This window comes from Schistocerca nitens, chromosome 8, assembly GCF_023898315.1.
Source record: "Schistocerca nitens isolate TAMUIC-IGC-003100 chromosome 8, iqSchNite1.1, whole genome shotgun sequence".
Lineage (NCBI taxonomy): Eukaryota > Metazoa > Arthropoda > Insecta > Orthoptera > Acrididae > Schistocerca > Schistocerca nitens.
Genome location: NC_064621.1, coordinates 514,585,500 through 514,609,693, shown reverse-complemented (window position 1 = coordinate 514,609,693; position 24,194 = coordinate 514,585,500). Strand labels below are relative to the sequence as shown.

General features: G+C 44.0%; 1 protein-coding gene across 1 annotated transcript in view; it reads left to right on the top strand.

Moving 5' to 3' along the window:
* LOC126198715 (V-type proton ATPase 16 kDa proteolipid subunit c-like) overlaps positions 1 to 24,194 on the top strand; it is a 47,372-nt gene that overhangs the window by 5,679 nt on the left and 17,499 nt on the right. Inside the window, exon 2 of the mRNA XM_049935234.1 lies at positions 17,173 to 17,362. Coding sequence (XP_049791191.1) covers positions 17,173 to 17,362 — 190 coding nt within the window. The remainder of the gene's footprint in view (positions 1 to 17,172; positions 17,363 to 24,194) is intronic.

Below are 24,194 nucleotides of genomic sequence, written 5' to 3'. Positions count from 1 at the left end.
ATGGTATGCTCCGTGTAAGTCTATTGAGGTCACCCGGTGGTATCCATTCCTATTCTTCAATGAGAGCCCATGACGGTTCTTGGAAGTCTGTTGTGGAACAGGACGACTGCGTCTATCAAGCATGTGCCACATATGCACGAAGGGGTTTAGGTCGGGGCTCACCGCCGGCCATTCCATTACTTCAAAGTTCAGGCTTCGCAAGACATCTCTGACGACGCCCACCACAAAAATCCTGGCTTCAAGAGGAATTCAGGGCCACCACCGTGTGCAGCAGTCACCACATGGCCCAATAGGATCTGTTCATATACTGGCTTGCGCTAAGGTGATCACGGACAATGACAAGAGGCGTGTGGCTGTCAACACTGAAGCCTCTCAACAACATCAGAGAACGTCGTAAATCTGTCGATTTCCTGGACAACATTTGGCAGGTACCTTTCACCACGAGTTTCCGCACACGGACACGGCCAGCACCTTGCGCCTGAGGATATCTGGACTCTTCTGTAAATAACACAGTTCTCCAATGACGAAGTTCTCATGGGAACAGCGTAACTGAAGGCGAACTGCCAGATGCTGTCATGTCAAGCGGGGAACTCGAACAGGCCATCTGGTTCAAAAATGGTTCAAATGGCTCTGAGCACTATGGGACTTAACATCTGAGGTCATCAGTCCCCTAGAACTTAGAACTATGTTAACCTTACTAACCTAAGGACATCACAAACATCCATGCCCGAGGCAGGATTCGAACCTGCGACCGTAGCGGTCGCGCGGTTCCAGACTGAATCGCCTAGAACCGCTCGGCCACACCGGCCGGCGGCCGTCTGGTCATAAGGTCCTTTCTCGTAACCTGTTCATTACAGTATGATCGAACACAGCGGCTCCATTGGTCCTTTTGAGATCATATTGAAGTGCTCTGGCGGTAACCTTAAGACCCCGCAACACAGAGATCGGCGTGAGGTTGTAATGCGTCGACGACCTTGTCCAACTCGCCCTCTATACTGACTTGTCTCCCTATGACGCGTCCACAACCTATGGATGACACATCGAGAATCATTGCCATCTGCAGCAACACGCCCGAAAGTCCATCCTTCTTTGGATCTAACACCGCCCTTGCAACTTCCACAGCATTAAGATGACGCATTGCGCGTTCTTGGTTGAATAGAAGGTCCAGAAGTGACAACTGTCATCACCCCACTAGAAAGCACTGGGACGCCGGTATTTACTGCCTTCTGAGGAGTCACCTGGCACTGTAATGCATAACACAGCCAGGAGTCGGCGAATGATTTTAATTGTTGCCTACACTGAAATCGAAAATCTCAAGCCTAGTAATAATACCATTTAACATGCTAGACGTTGATACATGTGTTCCCCTAATTCTAGCCGGCCGGTGTGGCCGAGCGGTTCTAGGTGCTTCAGTCTGGAACCGCGCGACCGCTACGGTAGCAGGTTCGAATCCTGCCTCGGCCATGGATGTGTGTGATATCCTTAGGTTAGTTAAGTTTAAGTAGTTCTAAGTTCTAACGGACTGATGACCTCAGATGTTGAGTCCCATAGCGCTCAGAGCCATTTGAACAAACCCTAATTCTATTGAATGGTGTATATAGTTGACAGTGGTGCTGTTTCTTTGAAAGTAAAGGAGTTAAGCTCACATAAAATTTACATATTGTACATTCAGTTGCATAAAGGACGAATTGCAGAGTGACAGCAATACAAAGATAGCAACATGTAATGAACCTGACTTAACATCTATCAGTACACCCGACAAAGGATTTGAATTAGAGGGGAGCAACAGCTTATATTCATTTATTTGAATCTGAACTCTGGATGGTTAGCGTCCATAGAACAAGAATTTTGAAGCATACATAAACTGTGAGCTATATTCAAATATACTTGGTATAAAGGACATACGCAGTGACGGCAGTTTAAAGCTCAAACCCGTGTTGAATATGGGTGTCGAACCTGGTACCTCGGCTGTGAGAGCTAGTATGTATATCCAAGGACTGTAGAGTTGTACAATATCAATTAAGGTATCCATAGGTAAACTAAGATGAGCGTGATTTGTATGAACTGTCGTAGAAAAGTAATTTCAGGATCACTGTGCGGGTGTTGCGACAGGTGACCTCATTGGGAGGAAAAGGGAAGGGGTGGGAAACAAGGCAGAATATCTTGGGAATAGGAGGGGGCCGTTTGCGCCCTTAAAGGGGAGCTGAAAGCAGTGTGGGGAAAGGGGGTAAAGAGAAGTGGGAAGTGGCAGAACGATATAGTGGCCCAGGAAGTCGACAGACGGTGTCTGACGCTTTCATTATTGGCAGAAAAATAGCTATGCACCTGATTCCTCTGTTGGGTGAAGAGGGGTCTTCGACATACTGGGTACCCCAAAAATGTTACGACAGGCCTCGAGGGGTTTAGAGGGTGTCTTGAGGAACAAATCGAAAATAGGAACCCGGATCGGGAAATGTCCTCCAGTGACGCTACGGAGCGTCGAAGCTATAGGCCGCAGTGCCTGAAATTAGGCCACCCCTTCGGCAGTATACGTGACTTGGTACGCTGACGGACTGTAGACGGAACGTCTCGCAACTATTCGGTGACCGCGACTGATTGCCACGATCGCTGTAGGAGAAGATGCAGCTAGCTGCTGCGTAGAAAAGCCTTGTCTGCTATGAATGTGATGCTCTGCTGTCTGGTGGATGACTGTTTCAGACACAGGTTTTCATCCACAGTTTATTTTTTTCCTGGAACTCTCTAAAATCTCCCATAGTTTTCGGTATATAGGAGAAAAATTAATTGTAGATAGAAACCGGTCTCCAGACAGTCATCCACCAAGGCAACAGAGCATTGCATTCACAGGAGAAAGGCCTGCCTACATAGCAACTAGATCCATTTTCTACACTGGCATTGTGGCAATCAGTCGCGATCATTGAATAACAGACACCATTGCGAGATGTTCCTCCTACAGTCCGTCAGCATACAAACTCACGGTTACTGCCGAAGGGGTGGCCTACTGGCAGGCGCCGGCGCCTATAACTTCGATGCTCTGTAGTATCGTTGGACTATGTTTCTGGACCTGGGTTCTGATCCCCCATTTGTTCTTTCAGACACCCTCCACAGCCCCTCGAAGTTTTTCGCAACATTTCTGGGACAGCCTGTATAACTATAGCAAGAATGGACCCAATATCTATCCATGCAGTACATCCGTAGTGACTATCCCCATTCTGAAGTTACTATTGGTGCTTTGGTACAATAGAGCCTCTCTGTTGTACTTTACTAAATCCCATTTAAAGCTTACATACTTCTCTATTCTCGTTCTCTATAAATTACCAACATGTTTAAGGGATCTATTATCCTACACTCTGACCAGTTAAATACCTGATTTGTTTGAGCTTCTGACAACGGACTCCTGAAAAGTTCCTGCCCAGAGATTAAAGTAGAGGACTGTTTTACTTCCCAAATACTAGGCACAAGAGTGTGCCATAATCATTAAACTATATGGTAGCGCAGCATATCCTCGGAAAATATAACATCTTTAGTTTCCTCATAATATCAACCGATCCTTAGCACCAACATGGAAATACCGATGTCGCTTATATTGCAAGGTCCCATTACTCAGTCATACAGACTACTGCTGCTGTAACTATTGAAAATGTCTCTGCTCCTCTCTAGGAACCGTGCGTAAGTCTGTCTCTCCATAAATACTCCTTCAATAGCAACTACTGTTTGACTATCTGTCTCGTTTAGGAACGCAAGCCTGTCAAAGGAAGATCCGTATTTCTTAGGAGCTGGGGAACGCAGGAGGGAGGATATTTAAGGTAACTGATATATCACGCGTACTGACATGATAGCGTTCGCTCGGGATGAGCAAGGAGTACTACCACGAGTGGTGGCCTGAACAAACAGCTAGAGCCAGTGTAACTGGCGAGCAGAAAGTCGGAACGTGCGGTGAGGTACAAACGCAAAGTAAGAGAGTGCGACAACGCGAAGTGTTCACACCCGAAATGCAAGATGGCGTAGACCAAGTGAACAGGAATCCAGGTTGGAACTAATATGAGACAGCTTGGAGGTCACACCAGGAAATCTGTGGTTCCGAAGTCACTGCCCAATGTACATGATACTACACCGCTTACGGTAGATTCGTGGATCGCAGATCACTTTGACTCTCGACCGCGAACAACGGCCTCGTCAGGGGTTTGGCGAACATACCAAAGAACTATGAAAATAATACTGTTACTCAGTGGCTCCTATTATGCAAATAACATATCGACCTCAAACTCTATGAGCAACTGGACACCGCAGGATTAGACAATACAAAAGGAAGTTTTCGTCGCCTCTCTTGTAGATGGTTGATTAAGAACACTATTGAATTTTTATTTCAATATTTTCTTCTTGCCATTTTAATTTTCAGCAACAATTCTATACCATTCGTTCCATTTTTACTGTGGCAAGTAGTATAAGCAGCCAAGCGCTGACACGTTTGCAGCTCTGGGTTTACTGTGTTCTACATTTTTGTGAGCAGCCATGTTCTCATGATTTGATAAACGTATCATACTATAGCAAAGGTAAGACGATTCCCACTGCAATCTTTAATGACTCATTTCCTTCATCACCATTAATCGGCTTCTGCTACTGGATAAAGGCTTGCTCTATACGTTTCATTAAATTATGGTGTTCGACTGTACGCATAAAATGTTCTTTTTGTAAACGTGAACTCTGACTTGCTGAAGGTCACGTGAATACATTGTTTAATACGTTCGTCAGATTGCTTTACTGTTCTCCTCCTTGCACAAGCAAAAATTCGTAATTGTGTTTTGAATCACATACAACACCAAAAATCGAACTATATCGACAGGCTCAGTGTAGTTCACGGGTTATGTGGATCCTAGCATATAATTAGTAGGAGTGTGAGACCCGTTACCTGATTGGCTCCTTCTAAAATTTTATGGCGCATTTTCGGCAGTATCTTCACCAACAGATGTGGTGTTCCGTCGATAATCGGCTGGATCTCGACATTACGTTAAACAGTAACCATGGCTTCTTCTTTCTGACGCTTCTTCGTTTACATGCAAAAAGAAAAGTCGTCTGCCAGTGTTTATGAGACCTCGTTGAACTGTATATCCTCGCATAATTGGTTAAGTGAAGGAGCTCCGAAATCAGAGGAAGGAAACGTCTTACGCTGTTCAGTAGGACAGCTGTGCTGTGCAAATAGATCTTCCACGAGATGACTGCTTTGCTTTGATCAGATGCAAGCACGTGTTGCACCCAGTAAACTCGGATTGTTGTCATTTTCGAACTGGCGTAGGCATCAAGGCGTTCATGAACATAATTCCACCTATAGAAGCACTTATTATAAGTACTCATCTGATCATGTTTAAATTCATTCCTAATTAACACAGAAAACTGAAATTATAGCTTAAAGATTAGCTGCAACTTAGTGAAGCGATGTAGGAGGAAGGACGGATATTTCCCACACACTCTCGTGAATTGTGTGGCGCAACGGTTAAGTTGAGGAAATCTGTTTCTTCTCAGCCGAAATCATATCGAACACACTCTGCAAATATTTGCCCTGTGTCTAACATACCAGTTTATTGATACTTCATGCATATACGAGTGTACACAAGTCAACCTTGACTCTGAATGTGATATGTTGCAAACCTGCAGCGACGAAAAAATTTAAATTCACAAATATCTTGCATCGTGGGCACGGTTAGCAGTCCATAAATTAATGCATGTTCCTAAATAAGGATTTATACAGGTCGTCCTACACTATGGATAAAGTATTTTGGTGACTGCTTAATGTTATCTTTCTTAATACGATCCGACTGAGGATGGTCCTATGGCGTTTACACATTATTAGAGGTGGAAATGCGCTATACATTCAGCCTTGCTATTAAATCCCGCGCGTATTTATGCACAAAGTCCCACTGCAATCTTTAATGACTCATTTCCTTTATCACCATTAATCGGCTTCTGCTACTGGATAAAGGCTTGCTCTATACGTTTCATTAAATTATGGTGTTCGACTGTACGCATCTATACTGGTAAACCTCGTTTTCTTATCTCATCCACTCATCTTCCATTGGGTGGTCTCTCAGTTTTCTCTTATCTCTCCTCGTGAGCAGCAGAGAACTTGCTACCATTCGTCCTGCTACGATCTAGCCCACTACCATTTCATTCTGACTATGTCCATGATTACATCTTCTGTTCCAGCTTGTTCCCTGATCTATCTGACAGTTTTACACTCACAATAATTCACATTTGTGGATGGACTTAGCAGTAAAAGTTGATATTGCCCTGTTATAATTCAGAACTACTCTTACAACGGCAGTAAGCCTTCCTTTATAGGAACATTGGAAGAATTCTTTTTAAAACCACGTTTACTTCACCGAAAACGCTCCATGCTGTTTTTACTCTTCTGTCTATTTCTTTTACTATCCATCCTAACATTGTCTTCAACTGCCATAAATCCAGTTCATCGACAGGTTTTGAGCTCATTTTTAACATGCCCATTTTTTCGATATGTTCTACATCTACATCTGTATACCATATGATGTGTGGCAGAGGGTACCATGTACCATTAGTAGTCATTTCCTTTCTTGTTCCACTCGCAAATAGAGTTTGGGAAAAATGGCTATCTACGAGTATATGCATCCGTACTAGCCCTAATTTCTCTTATATTGTCTTCGCTAAAGGAAAATCGCCTTCTTTCCATGCATTCCCATTTGAGTTCACGAAACATCTCCGTAACACTCGCGTGTTGATCGAACCCGCCGGTACCAAATCTGTTAGTACGCTGTTGAACTGCTTTCATGTCTTTCTTTGATCAGACCTGGTGGGAATCCCAAACACTCGAGTAATGTTCAAGAATGGGTCGCACTAGTGTTATATTCGCGGCCATCTTTGTAGAACAACTACTACACTTTTCCAAAACTCTTCCCACAAGACGGAGTTGACCATTCACCTTCCCTATTACCTGCCTTACGTGCTCATTCGATTTCATATCGATTTAATTGACGTGACTATGTCAAATAGCAAACCACTAATACTATATTCGAACAGTAAAGGATTGTTTCCCCTACTCACTCATACAGGGTGTTTCAAAAATTACCGGTATATTTGAAACGGCAATAAAAACTAAACGAGCAGCGATAGAAATACACCGTTTGTTGCAATATGCTTGGGACAACAGTACATTTTCAGGCAGACAAACTTTCGAAATTACAGTAGTTACAATTGTCAACAACAGATGGCGCTGCGGTCTGGGAAACTCTATAGTACGATATTTTCCACATATCCACCATGAGTAGCAATAATATGGCGTAGTCTCTGAATGAAATTACCCGAAACCTTTGACAACGTGTCTGGCGGAATGGCTTCACATGCAGATGAGATGTACTGCTTCAGCTGTTCAATTGTTTCTGGATTCTGGCGGTACACCTGCTCTTTCAAGTGTCCCCACATAAAGAAGTCACAGGGGTTCATGTCTGGCGAATAGGGAGGCCAATCCACGCCGCCTCCTGTATGTTTCGGATAGCCCAAAGCAATCACACGATCATCGAAATATTCATTCAGGAAATTAAAGACGTCGGCCGTGCGATGTGGCCGGGCACCATCTTGCATAAACCACGAGGTGTTCGCAGTGTCGTCTAAGGCAGTTAGTACCACCACTAATTCACGAAGAATGTCCAGATAGTGTGATGCAGTAATCGTTTCGGATCTGAAAAATGGGCCAATGATTCCTTTGGAAGACATGGCGGCCCAGACCAGTACTTTTTGAGGATGCAGGGACGATGGGACTGCAACATGGGGCTTTTCGGTTCCCCATATGCGCCAGGTCTGTTTATTGACGAAGCCGTCCAGGTAAAAATAAGCTTCGTCAGTAAACCAAATGCTGCCCACATGCATATCGTTAGCGAATGTCTCTCGTGCAGCAATGGTAGCGGCGCTGAGGGGTTGCCGCGTTTGAATTTTGTATGGATAGAGGTGTAAACTCTGGCGCATGAGACGATACGTGGACGTTCGCGTCATTTGGACCGCAGCTGCAACACGGCGAACGGAAACCCGAGGCCGCTGTTGGATCACCTGCTACACTAGCTGCGCGTTGCCCTCTGTGGTTGCCGTACGCGGTCGCCCTACCTTTCCAGCACGTTCATCCGTCACGTTCCCAGTCCGTTGAAATTTTTCAAACAGATCCTTTATTGTATCGCTTTTCGGTCCTTTGGTTACATTAAACCTCCGTTGAAAACTTCGTCTTGTTGCAACAACACTGTGTTCTAGGCGGTGGAATTCCAACACCAGAAAACTCCTCTGTTCTAAGGAATAAACCATGTTGTCTACAGCACACGTGCACGTTGTGAACAGCACACGCTTACAGCAGAAAGACGACGTACAGAATGGCGCACCCACAGACTGCGTTGTCTTCTATATCTTTCACATCACTTGCAACGCCATCTGTTGTTGAAAATTGTAACTACTGTAATTTCGAAAGTTTGTCCGCCTGAAAATGTATTGTTGTCCCAAGCATATTGCAACAAACGGTGTATTTCTATCGCTGCTCGTTTAGGTTTTATTGCCGTTTCAAATATACCGGTCATTTTTGAAACACCCTGTATTAACTTTTATTTTTCCATTTTGAAGCAAACTGTCATACATCACAACAAATAGAAATTTTATGTATGTGATTGGAGTGCCACTGTGACCACAAAGGTTCGCAGCATCGAGATCGAAGGCGAAATCTTTGGGAATTACAAACCGTGCAGGACATTGAAGTAGCTATCCACTCTTAAAGAATACATATAGAATCATATTGGTGTAACCGGGCGATGAGAATTGATGGAACGTGATGGCATGCAACCGAATGCAAAACAATCTGTCGTGGAGCTTATCGTGAAACTGGCTATCCTTTAAGGCGTAGCTGCAGATTGTGCGATAATATGTTTTACAGACACAGAAAAAAAACATACAGAGGTTGAATTTGTCCAGTGGTTCCAGGTGGTACGAATTGCAATGTCACTTTCTGGGAGGGATATTTTGCTCTAAAGGAATATGATTTTTATACGCAGACCAGGAAGCAAGCAAAAGCAAGCTATTTTGATCAGTTATTGGCCAAAAGCAGTGCTAATACCGTAGTTGTCGTTCTCTTACGCGCACTTTCCCACTATTGTTACTGTGACGTAAATATTCCCTACTGCTTTTGTAAGACCACGCACACACCATTAACTTCTCGCAATGCAATAAATAAGTTTCCAACCAATTTACCATCCAGATTAAAAGTCGGCATAATTATACACGAAAGCTTTAAGGCATTGATGTTAGTTGATCTTTCTAGAACTCTCTTAGTACTTCTAATTTTCAGGGTTCCTTTTATATACATTTCCTCTTCGGTTGGTCGGAGTTGAAAGTAATTCCTTACTGAGCGCCGGGATAAGTTTGTTTATCTCATCTACAAATATTCTGGCTGATTCTGCAGATTGCTTTGTATTGTCACGTTGACGCTTTTTTGAAATTTCGTTACATTACGTCTTCCAATTCTGTAGCATCCGCTGCGTCTCCTGAAATCACGTCGGGCGCAATTTGATGTGCCTAACGTAATAGGTCACTATATGTACATTCTGTGCACTGTAGGAGTATCCTAGAAACACGCAGCCACTAGTTTTTGTAAAAAGTGTGCCTTGCTCTCTCTTAAATATTGTTAGTTTTTTATGCACTAAATGGTCATATTGTTAGGGACTTATTCGAAATCTGTACATAATTTTTTTTTATTTTTTTTATTTTTTACTATGCTGCGGATGATCTTACATGTACGTAATTATATTTAGTACTCTCTCCTTGGTCAACGAATGTCCTTTACTACGTTTCACTGGAGACGCAATTTGTGAGTCCCTGCCCGACAAGGATGATCAGCTACATGGCTCGACACTTGTTCCAGTATCAGTTTCACTTGTTAAGCACTGTACTCCTCATTTACATTGTCCGCGCAGTCGAGCGATACGATACCACACATTCCACCGACTCATCTTGCAGAAGTGCTAATATTTCATCTGCCAATTTTTTCTCAGTCCGTATAATTCCTTCGGTTCCTTTCACACGGAATGCCTACTTCGGCAACTGTTGTAGATATAATGCATGTTTGTTTTGTTTATCGCTACCATCGATCTGTTTTGTGTCAACACCACTAGCACTGTAACACTGTTTTACGTTACTCGTGCCGGCCGCAGTGGCCGAGGGGTTCTAGGCGCTTCAGTCTGGAACTGCGCGACCGCTGCTGTCGCAGGTTCGAATCCTGCCTCGCGCATGGATGTGTGTGTGATGTCCTTAGTTTGGTCAGGTTTAAGTAGTTCTAAGTTCTAGGGGACTGATGACCTCAGATGTTAAGTCCCATAGTGCTCAGAGCCATTTGAACCATTTTTTACGTTACTCAACTAAGCAGTTCAAGTACGGCTCGTAGCCTCATGCTGTGCTCACCTCCTGTTGCCATTAGCAGCCAATATTGTGGCTGCGCAGTAGACAACATTTGGAGCGGCGAATGCCGTAAACGTCATTGTCCTTCTGCGGCGTCGCAGTCAACAGTTTCCTTGTCATTTACAGAAGTTATTACTTCCTATAGGACTAGTGAAATAGTGAAAGTGATACGGAACTTCATTGGCCATTGCTCTTTCAGGTTCGAATCTTGTTCTGATGAAGTCTTATGAAAGCTGTGGCACTGATGTACAGGGTTGCTCGGAAGTACCTGTGGAGTCTCAGAACACGACTGCGTGAAAACTATAAGACGTGTCAGTGGACAGAGGACTAGGCGGTGCTCAGTATGGTCACTATTTGTGACGTTGCAAATGCTAATATGGGCATTAGTTGATTGCTGCATAGGAAGAAGCAACGAGAGCAGGCCGCTACGGAAATCTGTTCGTTCGGTTGCCTAACTGCATGCGTTAACTTGTTCACTGAGACAGTATGGAGCAGATGCCTTGTCTACATGTTCTGAAATACACTCCTGGAAATTGAAATAAGAACACCGTGAATTCATTGTCCCAGGAAGGGGAAACTTTATTGACACATTCCTGGGGTCAGATACATCACATGATCACACTGACAGAACCACAGGCACATAGACACAGGCAACAGAGCATGCACAATGTCGGCACTAGTACAGTGTATATCCACCTTTCGCAGCAATGCAGGCTGCTATTCTCCCATGGAGACGATCGTAGAGATGCTGGATGTAGTCCTGTGGAACGGCTTGCCATGCCATTTCCACCTGGCGCCTCAGTTGGACCAGCGTTCGTGCTGGACGTGCAGACCGCGTGAGACGACGCTTCATCCAGTATCAAACATGCTCAATGGGGGACAGATCCGGAGATCTTGCTGGCCAGGGTAGTTGACTTACACCTTCTAGAGCACGTTGGGTGGCACGCGATACATGCGGACGTGCATTGTCCTGTTGGAACAGCAAGTTCCCTTGCCGGTCTAGGAATGGTAGAACGATGGGTTCGATGACGGTTTGGATGTACCGTGCACTATTCAGTGTCCCCTCGACGATCACCAGTGGTGTACGGCCAGTGTAGGAGATCGCTCCCCACACCATGATGCCGGGTGTTGGCCCTGTGTGCCTCGGTCGTATGCAGTCCTGATTGTGGCGCTCACCTGCACGGCGCCAAACACGCATACGACCATCATTGGCACCCAGGCAGAAGCGACTCTCATCGCTGAAGACGACACGTCTCCATTCGTCCCTCCATTCACGCCTGTCGCGACACCACTGGAGGCGGGCTGCACGATGTTGGGGCGTGAGCGGAAGACGGCCTAACGGTGTGCGGGACCGTAGCCCAGCTTCATGGAGACGGTTGCGAATGGTCCTCGCCGATACCCCAGGAGCAACAGTGTCCCTAATTTGCTGGGAAGTGGCGGTGCGGTCCCCTACGGCACTGCGTAGGATCCTACGGTCTTGGCGTGCATCCGTGCGTCGCTGCGGTCCGGTCCCAGGTCGACGGGCACGTGCACCTTCCGCCGACCACTGGCGACAACATCGATGTACTGTGGAGACCTCACGCCCCACGTGTTGAGCAATTCGGCGGTACGTCCACCCGGCCTCCCGCATGCCCACTATACGCCCTCGCTCAAAGTCCGTCAACTGCACATACGGTTCACGTCCACGCTGTCGCGGCATGCTACCAGTGTTAAAGACTGCGATGGAGCTCCGTATGCCACGGCAAACTGGCTGACACTGACGGCGGCGGTGCACAAATGCTGCGCAGCTAGCGCCATTCGACGGCCAACACCGCGGTTCCTGGTATGTCCGCTGTGCCGTGCGTGTGATCATTGCTTGTACAGCCCTCTCGCAGTGTCCGGAGCAAGTATGGTGGGTCTGACACACCGGTGTCAATGTGTTCTTTTTTCCATTTCCAGGAGTGTATGTGCCCCCTAATGTAACTAAGTCTCGGCACGTGTTACGGCTCGAAACTGGGAGAGATTCTAAATCCAGTGAAATGCGTCATTTTTCTGTATGTCTTTTCGATCAATCGTTCTCCGAAACCCTGAAGCTACTTACGAAAAATCCTGTGTGTATTATTCAGAATACTAACATACGCTGAATCATTGCTTTGTTGCCCTTGGATCTTCAATACACAAATTTTTAAAACCACGTCAAAAGCATTCGTAGTATCTATAGATCCTCTCTTCATCATACACAGTGCTCCTATCTGTTATACCTAGTTCTAAAGCTATATTATGTTATTATGTTTTTTCCTCACTAGAATTTAATAGGGGAGAATCGGTTAAAACAGGGTACTTAATAAACAAAGTGGCATATGTAAGAACTATGTGCATCAATCTGTTGAGTTTTTAATGACGAATTGTCCAGTCTGCCTACTTACAATTTGGCATGAAAAAGAGACATTAAAAATATGCCTCATCACAGAAAAGAATTTTCTACACTTGTGTCAACTACCCTGTTCTATCAGACTAGTTGGATAAAACAGAGTACTATATTACAATGAATAAAAAAAACTCCATTTATACACCCTGACAATCACTTCATGTACAAAAATCACATGTATGTGGTTCATCATCATCATCATCATTAATGCCGGCTACTGTTCATGAGCCCATTCACTACACTTATAACACTTCACCCAGCCTTCTTCAGACTTAGAACTGGAGAAAAGTTCATTACAATAAATCCTCTTCTGATGATGTGCTATACTCCCGTACTTTTCCAACTTTCTTTGCTTTCTTCTGTCCAACATTTCTGACTTCAGTAGGCCTAGAACTGTTAGAATGTGGCCCCATTTGAAGTTTCCTTTTGGAAGTCTTCCCCTTTTTCATAGAAGACTTTAATTCTTCCTTGTAAGGTGAACTTGTAAGGACAGCTGTCTTTCCTCTTCTTCTATCAGATTTTTGTTCCTTTCTTTCAGCTATCGGCACTTCTTTTATGTCTTTCGGAGAGACGTGGAAAGCTTAGGCCTATCCGACTAAGAAGACCCTGGTGTGGTTGGAAAAGATGTTTATCTGTTTAATGACTCTGAAGGAGGTTCCGAAGGCGGGACATCGCCTTTCTCCAGGGGTGGGTCAGTGTCTGTCGTTTCAGCAGGCTGATGCATCCAATCAGGGAAAATATCTGCAGCCAGTGGGAAGACTCCAGCTTTACGGAATGCATTTACAGCAGTCCCAATAGAAGCAGCTTTCATGAATGCTGTCCCATACAGCCCTGCAACTTCATTGATGGTTATCACTCGTCCACTGAAGCCACTTCCGAACTTCCTCAGAGTAATAATAACTCATTGGGCCATGCATGCAACGTCCAGGGGCTGTATTCAGTGGGTGCAATGTGGGGGGAAGCATAAGAGATGAGCATGATTTTCTCTAGCGATATCAATACGTTCAGTACTCTTTGTGTGTGTTGAGTGACCATCTAAGAGCAGAAGTACGGCTTTCTCTTCAGTTGATTTAGAAAGTTCAACAAATCGTTGGAACACTTCAGGAAAATTTCTTTCTACGTCTATCCGCTAGGTTGATACTCCGCAGTAGATCCTGATGGAGCATTATCCAGCAGCTCAGGCTTGGCTCTTTGTCTAGGGAACACAAACATTGTGGCCATGTAAATTCCAGAAGCGCTCACACAGACTACAGCAGTCACTAAGATGCCTCTCTCCGCAGAAACCAAACCGCCAACTTGACATTTTCTCCTCAACGCAAGCACCTTTGATTGCTTCTTAGAGACTGTTGTTATTCCCGTCTCATCCACATTATAGACTCTATTGGTTGTGAAGTTGTACCTGTTGTAAAGTTCTGACAGCAGACCAAAGAACTGCTTCACCACTGCACGTTTAAAGACCATTTCTCTGGCAATAGATGTTGGCTCGGCAGAACGCAGCCTTATTTCCGGATTCCTCTTCAAAAACGAAAAGAACCAGCATTTACCTCCCATATTCTTAGTCTTGTTGAAGTTATGCGGCAAGTTATTTTTCTCTGGCAGTTCGAAATCAAGACTCCGCACCTCATCGATGGTCGACCCAAACAATCTGCTTTCCACTAACAGGATATATTCAGCCAGTTCATTCTTCTACTCCTGATTCGTTCGTAGCAGCATAGACCAAAAACAACAACAATAATAATAATAATAATAATAACTGCAACAGTTTAATTAATTTCTTCTAGAATAGTAAATAGGTTTACCTTTCTTTGTAGCATCCTCTAAACAAATTCCACTTCAGGCCTTTTTTACACGTCCTTCCAGAGTACTCTGAGGAACAAAGACTGGTAGCAGTTACTTCTGTAAAATATCTGGGAGTATGCGTGCGGAACGATTTGAAGTAGAATGATCATATAAAATTAATTGTTGGTAAGGCGGGTACCAGGTTGAGATTCATTGGGAGAGTCCTTAGAATATGTAGTCCATCAACAAAGGAGGTGGCTTACAAAACATTCGTTCGACCTATATTTGAGTATTGCTCATCAGTGTGAGATCCGTACCAGGTCGGGTTGACGGAGGAGATAGAGAAGATCCCAAGAAGAGCGGCGCTTTTCGTCACAGGCATATTTGGTAAGCGTGATAGCGTTACGGAGATGTTTAGCAAACTCAAGTGACAGACTCTGCAAGAGAGGCGCTCTGCATCGCGGTGTAGCTTGCTGTCCAGGTTTCGAGAGGGTCCGTTTCTGGACGAGGTATCGAATATATTGCTTCCCCCTACTTATACCTCCCGAGGAGATCACGAATGTAAAATTAGAGAGATTCGAGCGCGCACGGAGGCTTTCCGGCAGTCGTTCTTCCCGCGAACCACACGCGACTGGAACAGGAAAGGGAGGTAATGACAGTGGCACGTAAAGTGCCCTCCGCCACACACCGTTAGGTGGCTTGCGGAGTATAAATGTAGATGTAGACTCTGATGCTTTCAAATAGCCCATTGTTTGGGCCAAACCTGCCACTACAGCTTCTTTAATACTCTCTTGACTCCATGATTGTCTATCAGTTTCCCTTTTATAAGACGCCATAATTACGGCATAATTTAAGTTAGATCCTGTGAATAATAATAATAATAATAATAAATTTTATGCCGGCCGGTGTGGCCGAGAGTTTCTAGACGCTTCAGTCTGGAACCGCGCGACCGATACGGTCGCTGGTTCGAATCCTGCCTCGGGCATGGATGTGTGTGATGTTCTTAGGTTAGTTAGGTTTAAGTAGTTCTAAGTTCTAGGGGACTGATGACCTCAGAAGTTAAGTCCCATAGGGCTCAGAGCCATTTGAACCATTTGAATAAATTTTATAATTGAACAAACTAAATAATCAATTTGAAAATCGCAAACGGCGATTTTTAAATCACTTCGATAAAACGGGGTACTAGCCAGTTTTATCATTACTTAGTGGCACCCTGTTTTATCCGACAACGCCATGTTAAGAACAAGTTTTGAGTACTTCAGTTTGAAGGGCAGTAGTGTCAAGGTTTCCCTTGATGGGACTGCCGGTAAGAGTGTATGCAACCCCGTCACTACAATGGAAGAGTTTCCTGAAGGAGCCTACATTAATCACTAGCAGGGCTATGTGCTAACTACATACCCTTTAATACTGACATTCAGTGACACTGTGATGTAATTCTACTAAAGTCGCCGCTTTTTCCGTTATCAGAGATTTTTGGACGATTCGATCTATTTATAACACATTTGTATCAGAAGGGAGATCCTTTGTTCAGAACCCATATTTTCGCGTGGTTAAAGATGGCTCTTATGTAAAGTACTTTTAATTTACTACATAAAACTGCTTGAAAGTTGTAGATAGTACCTGCAGTAGTCCTGATATTGCTTCATTAAAATGGTTTAAATGGCTCTGAGCACTATGCGACTTAACTTCTGAGGTCATCAGTCCCCTAGAACTTAGAACTACTTAACCCTAACTAACCTAAGGACATTACACACATCCATGCCCGAGGCAGGATTCGAACCTGCGACCGTATCGGTCGCGCGGTTCCATACTGTAGCGCCTAGAACCGCTCGGCCACTCTGGTCGGCTATTGCTTCATTACGCGCTTCGAAACAGATAAATGAATTAATTGACAGCACGAGACAGTTGTAACTACATCAGGTCTGTTATAGTGTTCTACACGGATTTATTATTATTATTATTATTATTATTGGAGTGGTTAGATATAAATTATTAAGCAATTTCTGTCAGTTCAGAAGTAAGGAGTGCAACAATGAAGTGATTTACGAACAGCAAGTATCGTACACATATCTGAACTTGTTTGATTTTGATTGGGGTTGCATTGTGTAGGTCAAGCAAGTGCAACATTGGAGAGGAGTAATTCAGGGGTAGTATGTTTTGTAACAAGTGTGTACCCTCACTATGGATAGTTAGATTTCTTTTCTGAGAAGACACTGTGGGTAGTACTTGCCATCCACCACGAATCCCTTCGTCATTTATTATAAAACACACACACATACAAACTACATGTCATTCATCTTCCATCATTTTAAATATAAAAGAGTTCCAAGAAAGTCTTTCATTCTACAGTTTATTTAGGTGCTAAAGTTGGTGATAATGTAGGGGAGCCCAACTGGCGGCGGGTGGGTGGGGTGGGGGGTACTAGCTAATGTCTAATAGCACTCAGGGATACAGGCCTAAGAAAGGTTGGAGACCACTCGCATAACAGCACAGTGACATTGTGTACTTGACCACTGACAATTTGCTTTCCCTTGCAGCGTTTGGGGCGGCCTACGGCACCGCCAAGTCTGGCACGGGCATCGCTTCGATGGCAGTGATGCGGCCCGAGCTCATCATGAAGTCCATCATCCCCGTCGTCATGGCGGGTATCATCGCCATTTACGGGCTGGTCATAGCCATCCTCATCGCCGGGAAGATTACAGAGCCCGCAACATACTCCCTCTACATGTAAGTCACGCACCTACTCCAAGGCACTACTCTACATTTATTTCCAGTTCCGTAGACTAGCGGCTATAGCTGAAAGTGGTAAAGCTCTTCGCATTCATATACGGGATGTTCCAAACTTGTATGGTGTAACTTATGAAACGTCCCCTTTGAACAATTATACACGACTGTGCTTAAACTGAGACACAATATTTTTAGCGCAACGCAATCTGACTTTCAAAAATCCCTACAAAGAATGGCCCTGTCTAATATTAACCTATACGTTTCACAAATCACTTACCTCACAAAAATCTTCGTTACTCGAACTACTGCAATACAGCGAGTGCCACTACTGCCAGCTAAATAAAAGATTCAAACTACGGAAGGCACTAACTACTGATAGGCATAGTCAGCAAATGAAAGATTTTAATAGAGAACAAACAATGTATTTACCTTAGTAGTCATAATATATATATATATATCAGTTCATGACATCGAGTCTTACAAATTTCAAAACTCCGCCATCTCTCTCCCCACATCCACCACTGCTGGCGGCTCACCTCCAACTGCGCAACGCTACGCGCTGTTCACATCCAGCTGCCGCTGCCCAACACTACAATGGCAGGCAACAATGCAAACTAGCCACAGACTGCACACAGCACAGCCAGTGATTTTCATACAGAGCGCTACGTAACATTGCCAATAAGAAAACATAAACAGCCTACTTACACTTACACAAAGTGAACTCAAACTTCACTGAGATTGTTCACGGATATTTTGTGAGTATTTTGCTAGTAAGCGGCCCGTGGTCTCTGATGGATAGATAGCTACAGGGTAATACCGCGTGGTCTCGGGCGCCTTGTCACGGTTCGCGCGGCTCCCCCCGTCGGAGATTCGAGTCCTCCCTCGGGCATGCATGTGTGTGTTGTTCTTAGTGTAAGTTAGTTTAAGTTTGATTAAGTAGTGTATAAGCCTAGGGACCGATGACCTCAGCATTTTGGTCCCATAGGAGCTTACCACAAATTTCAAATTTGCTACACGGTAGCCGGCCGCTGGTGGCCGAGCGGTTCTGGCGCTACAGTCTGGAACCGCGAGACCGCTACGGTCGCGGGTTCGAATCCTGCCTCGGGTATGGTTGTGTGTGTTGTCCTTAGGTTAGTTAGGTTTAAGTAGTTCTAAGTTCTAGGGGACTTATGACCTCAGCAGTTGAGTCCCATAGTGCTCAGAGCCATTTGAATCATTTTTTTGCTATACGGTAATAATATAGTTATTATGATTTATTTCGTTTATTGCCCCAGTTAGTTTTGTTTCTGGTAAAATATTTCCACAACAGTGAAAAATTCTACAATACGAGGTATGTGAGGAAAGTAATGAGGCTGATTTGATGTCTGCCAAAGTTTTTATTTTTTCCAGCCGACAACATTGCCTCCTCCAAAGTTAAGTACCCTTCGGCAGCTGTACACCTTTGAAGTCGTTGTTCCTATCTTGGTAGAAGCGCTGAAAGGCTTCAATTGGTAGGGCCTTTAACATGTCGCTCACATTCTTTCGAATGTTCTCCAGTCCCAAAATGACGGCCTTTTAAGACATTTCTCGATTACGGGAAAATAAAAAGTCACAAGGACTCAGATCAGCTATATAGGGTGCCTGTGAAGCAACAGGAATGCCTAGTGAAGTCAAAAATTCCGTGACGTAAGTGACCGTGTGACATGGGCGTTTTCATGATGCATCCACTTGTCTGCAGTGTTCGGTCTCACTCGATTCACACTGTTCCTGAGACTTTCAAGGACAGCTTTGTAAAACATTTGTCGGGCAGTTTGTCCTGCAGGAAAAAAATTCTTTATGCACGATGCCCCACTGTCCAGAAACGAAATCAACATTGTTCTTGTCTTTCATTAGCTCGTTCGAGCTTTTGTCGGCCGAGGAGATGTCTCTGTGTGCCACTTCTCATTTTGCTGTTTTGTCTTAGGATCGTACTCAGAAATCCAGGGTTCGTCAGCCGTGATCACACAACTGAGAACCATTCGTGGTCATTGGCAGTCCTCTCTAGAAGACCAACGTACACATTTCTTTGGTTGTCCTTCTTCCCAGTTGTGAGGTTTATCGGCATCATTTCGGCGCAAACCTATCGTATGTGCAAATGTTAGGTCAAAATTTGATGTACGGTGAAACTGTTAACAGTTCACACATCATCCTTACTGTTAAACGTCGGTCTGATCACACAAGAGCACTCACACTTTCGGCATTTTCTTCGGTTTTAGAAGTTGAAGGTCTCCCTGAGTGAAGTTCATCTTCAACGTGTCCTCAGCCTTCCAAAAATGATTTGTGCCAGCAAAAAACCTGTACTCTTCATAAGGAATGTTCCCCATAGGCCTGTTTCAACTTTTCATAGCTAACAACCACGGATTCCCCAAGTATAACACAAAACGTGATTGCATAATGTTGCTCTAAATTCCCCTGTTCCATTTTCGTAACTCACAACTTCACAAGTGGCGCTCTCAAATATCACGTGATGGCCATACAGAGCTGAAATTCGAACTGAGCATCTAGAAGGGATAAATATAACGGTCTCCCCACGAAGAATAAAACACCATTGCCAGATCGCTCGCACAGTTACTTTGCTTACACACCTCATATGAAGTCACTAAAATATACAATCCTAGCCACAGGGCAATGCGACTATGTCCAGATGCAGAACTATTGCATCTATTGCAGAACTATTTAAGGGAGGGGACCAAACAGCGAGGTCATCGGTCCCATCGGATTAGGGAAGGATGGGGAAGGAAGTCGGCCGTGCCCTTTCAACGGAACCATCCCGGCATTTTCCGGAAGCGATTTAGGAAAATCACGGAAAACCTAAATCAGGATGGCCGGAAGCGTGTTTGAACCATCGTCCTCCCGAATGCGACTCCAGTGTGCTAACCACTGCGCCACCTCCCTTGGTAGAAGAAAAAGCACGAAATTTCGTTCACATTAAGAGTGGGAAGTATACGAATCACTTAGCACACTAGACTCGCATTCGCGTGGACGACGGTTCAAACACACGTCCGGCATCCTGATTTAGGTTTTCCGCGATTTCCCTTAATCGCTCCAGGCAAATGCCGGAATGGTTCCTTGGAAAGGGCACGGTCGACTTCCTTCCTCGTCCTTCTCTAATCCCATGGGACCGATGACCTCGCTGTTTGGTCCCCTCCCCTGCATCAACCAACCAACCTTAACTATAGTACTCGAATCATTATTTATTATGAAGAAAACTGTTGTTGAGTTCAAGTACAATAACAGACTTGCAGCAGAAAAAAATCAAACAGGCAATTTTTGGAATATACATTAACGGAAGACAATCGTAACACCAAATAATGATTAATGTAGAATAATGCCCTTAATAGGGCAGGTAGATTAGAAAATTTAAAAAGAGAAATGGATAGGTTAAAGTTATGTATAGTGGGAATTAGCGAAATTCAGTTGCACAGAGCACAACTTAATCATAGCTAACACTTGGTTCAAGAATCATAAAAAGAGGTTGTATACATGGAAGAATCCTGGAGATACTGACAGGTTTCAGATAGATTATATAATGGTAAGACAGAGATTGAGGAACCAGGTTTTAAATTGTAAGACATTTCCAGGGACAGATGTGGACCCTGACCACAATCTATTGATTATGAACTGTAGATTAAAACTGAAGAAACTGCAAAAAGGTGGGAATTTAAGGAGATGGGAACTGGATAAACTGAAAGAACCAGAGGTTGTACAGAGTTTCAGGGAGAGCATAAGGGAACAATTGACAGGAATGGGGGAAAGAAATACAGTAGAAGAAGAATGGGTAGCTTTGACGGATGAAGTAGTGAAGGCAGCAGAGGATCAGGTAGGTAAAAAGACGAGGGCTAGTAGAAATCCTTGGGTGACAGAAGAAATACTGAATTTAATTGATGAAAGGAGAAAATATAAAAATGCAGTAAATGAAGCAGGCAAAAAGGAATACAAACGTCTCAAAAATGAGATGGAGAGGAAGTGCAAAATGGCTAAGCAGGCTGGCCTAGAGGACAAATGTAAGGATGTAGAGGCTTATCTCACTAGCGGTAAGATAGATACTGCCCACAGGAAAATTAAAGAGACCTTTGGAGAAAAGAGATCCACTTGCATGAATATCTAGAGCTCAGATGGAAGCCCAGTTTAAGCAAAGAAGGGAAAGCAGAAAGGTGGAAGGAGAATATAGAGGGACTATACAAGGGGGATGTACTTGAGGGCAATGTTATAGAAAGGGAGGAGGGTATAGATGAAGATGAAATGGGAGATATGATATTGCGTGAAGAGTTTGACAGAGCACTGAAAGACCTGAGTCGGAACAAGGCCCCCGGAGTAGACAACACTCCATTAGAACTACTGACAGCCTTGGGAGAGGCAGTCCTGACAAAACTCTACCATCTGGTGAGCAAAATGTATGAGACAGGCGAAATACCCTCAGACTTCAAGAAGAATATAATAATTCCAATCCCAAAGGAAGCAGGCGTTGACAGATGTGAAAATTACCGAACTATCAGTTTAGTAAGCCACGGCTGCAAAATACTAACACGAATTCTTTACAGACGAATGGAAAAACTGGTAGAAGCCGACCTCTGGGAAGATCAGTTCGGATTCCGTAAAAATATGGGAACACGTGAGGCAATACTGAACTTACGATTTATCTTAGAAGCTAGATTAAGAAAAGGCAAACCTACGTTTCTAGCATTTGTAGACTTGGAGAAAGCTTTTGACAATGTTGACTGGAATACTCTCTTTTAAATTCTGAAGGTGGCAGGGGTAAAATACAGGGAGCGAAAGGCTATTTACAATTTGTACAGAAAACAGATGGCAGTGATAAGAGTGGAGGGGTATGAAAGGGAAGCAGTGGTTGGGAAGGGAGTGAGACAGGGTTGTAGCCTTTCCCCGATGTTATTCAATCTGTATATTGAGCATACAGTAAAGGAAACAAAAAAAAAATTCGGAGTAGGTATTATAAGCCATGGAGAAGAAACAAAAACTTTAAGGTTCGCCGATGACATAGTAATTCTGTCAGACACAACGAAGGACTAACGGAATGGACAGTGTCTTGAAAGGAGGATATAAGATGAACATCAACAAAAGCAAAATGAGGATAATGGAATGTATTCGAATTACGTCGGGTGATGCTGAGGGAAATTATATTAGTAGATGAGACACTGAAAGTAGTAAAGGAGTTTTGCTATTTGGGGAGCAAAATAACTGATGATGGTCGAAGTAAAGAGGATATAGAAAGTAGACTGTCGATGGCAAGGAAAGCGTTTCTGAAGAAGAGAAAATTGTTAACATCGAGTATAGATGTGTCAGTAAGTTGTTTCTGAAAGTATTTGTATGGAGTGTAGCCATGTTTGGAAGTGAAACATGGACAATAACTGGTTTGGAGAAGAAGAGAAGGAACATGGACGATAACTGGTTTGGAGAAGAAGAGAATAGAAGCTTTCGAAATGTGGTGCTACAGAAGAATGCTGAAGATTAGATGGATAGATCACATAACTAATGAGGAGGTATTGAATAGGATTGGGGAGAACAGGAGTTTGTGGCACAACTTGACTAGAAGAAGGGACCGGTTGGTAGGACATGTTCTGAGGCATCAAGGGATCACCAATTTAGTATTGGAGGGCAGCGTGGAGGGTAAAAATCGTAGAGGGAGACCAAGAGATGAATACACTAAGTAGATTCAAAAGGATGTAGACTGCAGTAAGTACTGGGAGATGAAGAGGCTTGCACAGGATAGAGTAGCATGGATAGCTGCATCAAACCAGTCTCAGGACTGAAGACTACAACAACAACAATGAAATTTAGTGTATACATTTGTCTAGGTAACATATTTAAGTGATGAACATTGCAAGACGACAGGTTAATGTATGTCATAGAAAAGCCAGGGCAAATGTGAAATCTGGTGCATTAATAACCGGTGTAACCGCCAGCATGTTGAATGCAAGTATACAAACGTGCATGCATTGTGTAGTACAGGTGGCGGCTGTCAGTTTGTGGGATGATGGAGTTCCATTCCTGATGGACTTGGTCGGTCAACACAGAGACGGTTAACGCTGCTTCTACATCTACATATATACTCCGCTAGCCACCAAGCGGTGTGTGGCGGAGGGCACAATTCGCGCCAACTGTCTGAACGCCTCAGTACGAGTTCTTATTTCCCTTATCTTTGAATGGTGATCATTGCGCCGTTTGAAAGTTGGTGGTAATAATATATGCTCTACATCCTCGGTGAAGATCGGATTTCGGTATTTAGTGAGCAGCCCCATCTATTTAGCGCGCCGTCTATCTGCGAGTGTGTTCCACTTCAAACTGTCTATGACGTTTGTAACGCTCTCGCGATAGCTAAATGTAGCAGTCACGAATCTTGCCGCTCTTTTTTGGACCTTCTCAATCTCTTAATTCAGACCCAACTGGTAAGGCTCGCACACAGACGAACAATACTCCAAGACTGGACGAACTAACGTATTGAAAGCTATTTCCTTTCTTGAAGGACTGCAACGCTTCAGGATTCTACCAATAAACTGCAATCCAGAGTTTGCCTTACCCGTCACTTGTGTAATCTGATCATTCCATTTGAGATCATTTCGAATAGTCACACCCAAATGCTTGACGGACTTTACCACTTCCAAAGACTAGGCATTTATTTTGTACTCGTACATTAACGGGGATTTTCGCCTTATTATATGCAGTAGGTTACACTTACTAATATTGAGAGATGACTGCCAGTCATTACACCACGCATTTATTTTCTGCAAATCCTCATTGATTTGTGCACAACTTTCGTATGATACTTCTTTCCTGTAGACTACAGCATCATCGGCAA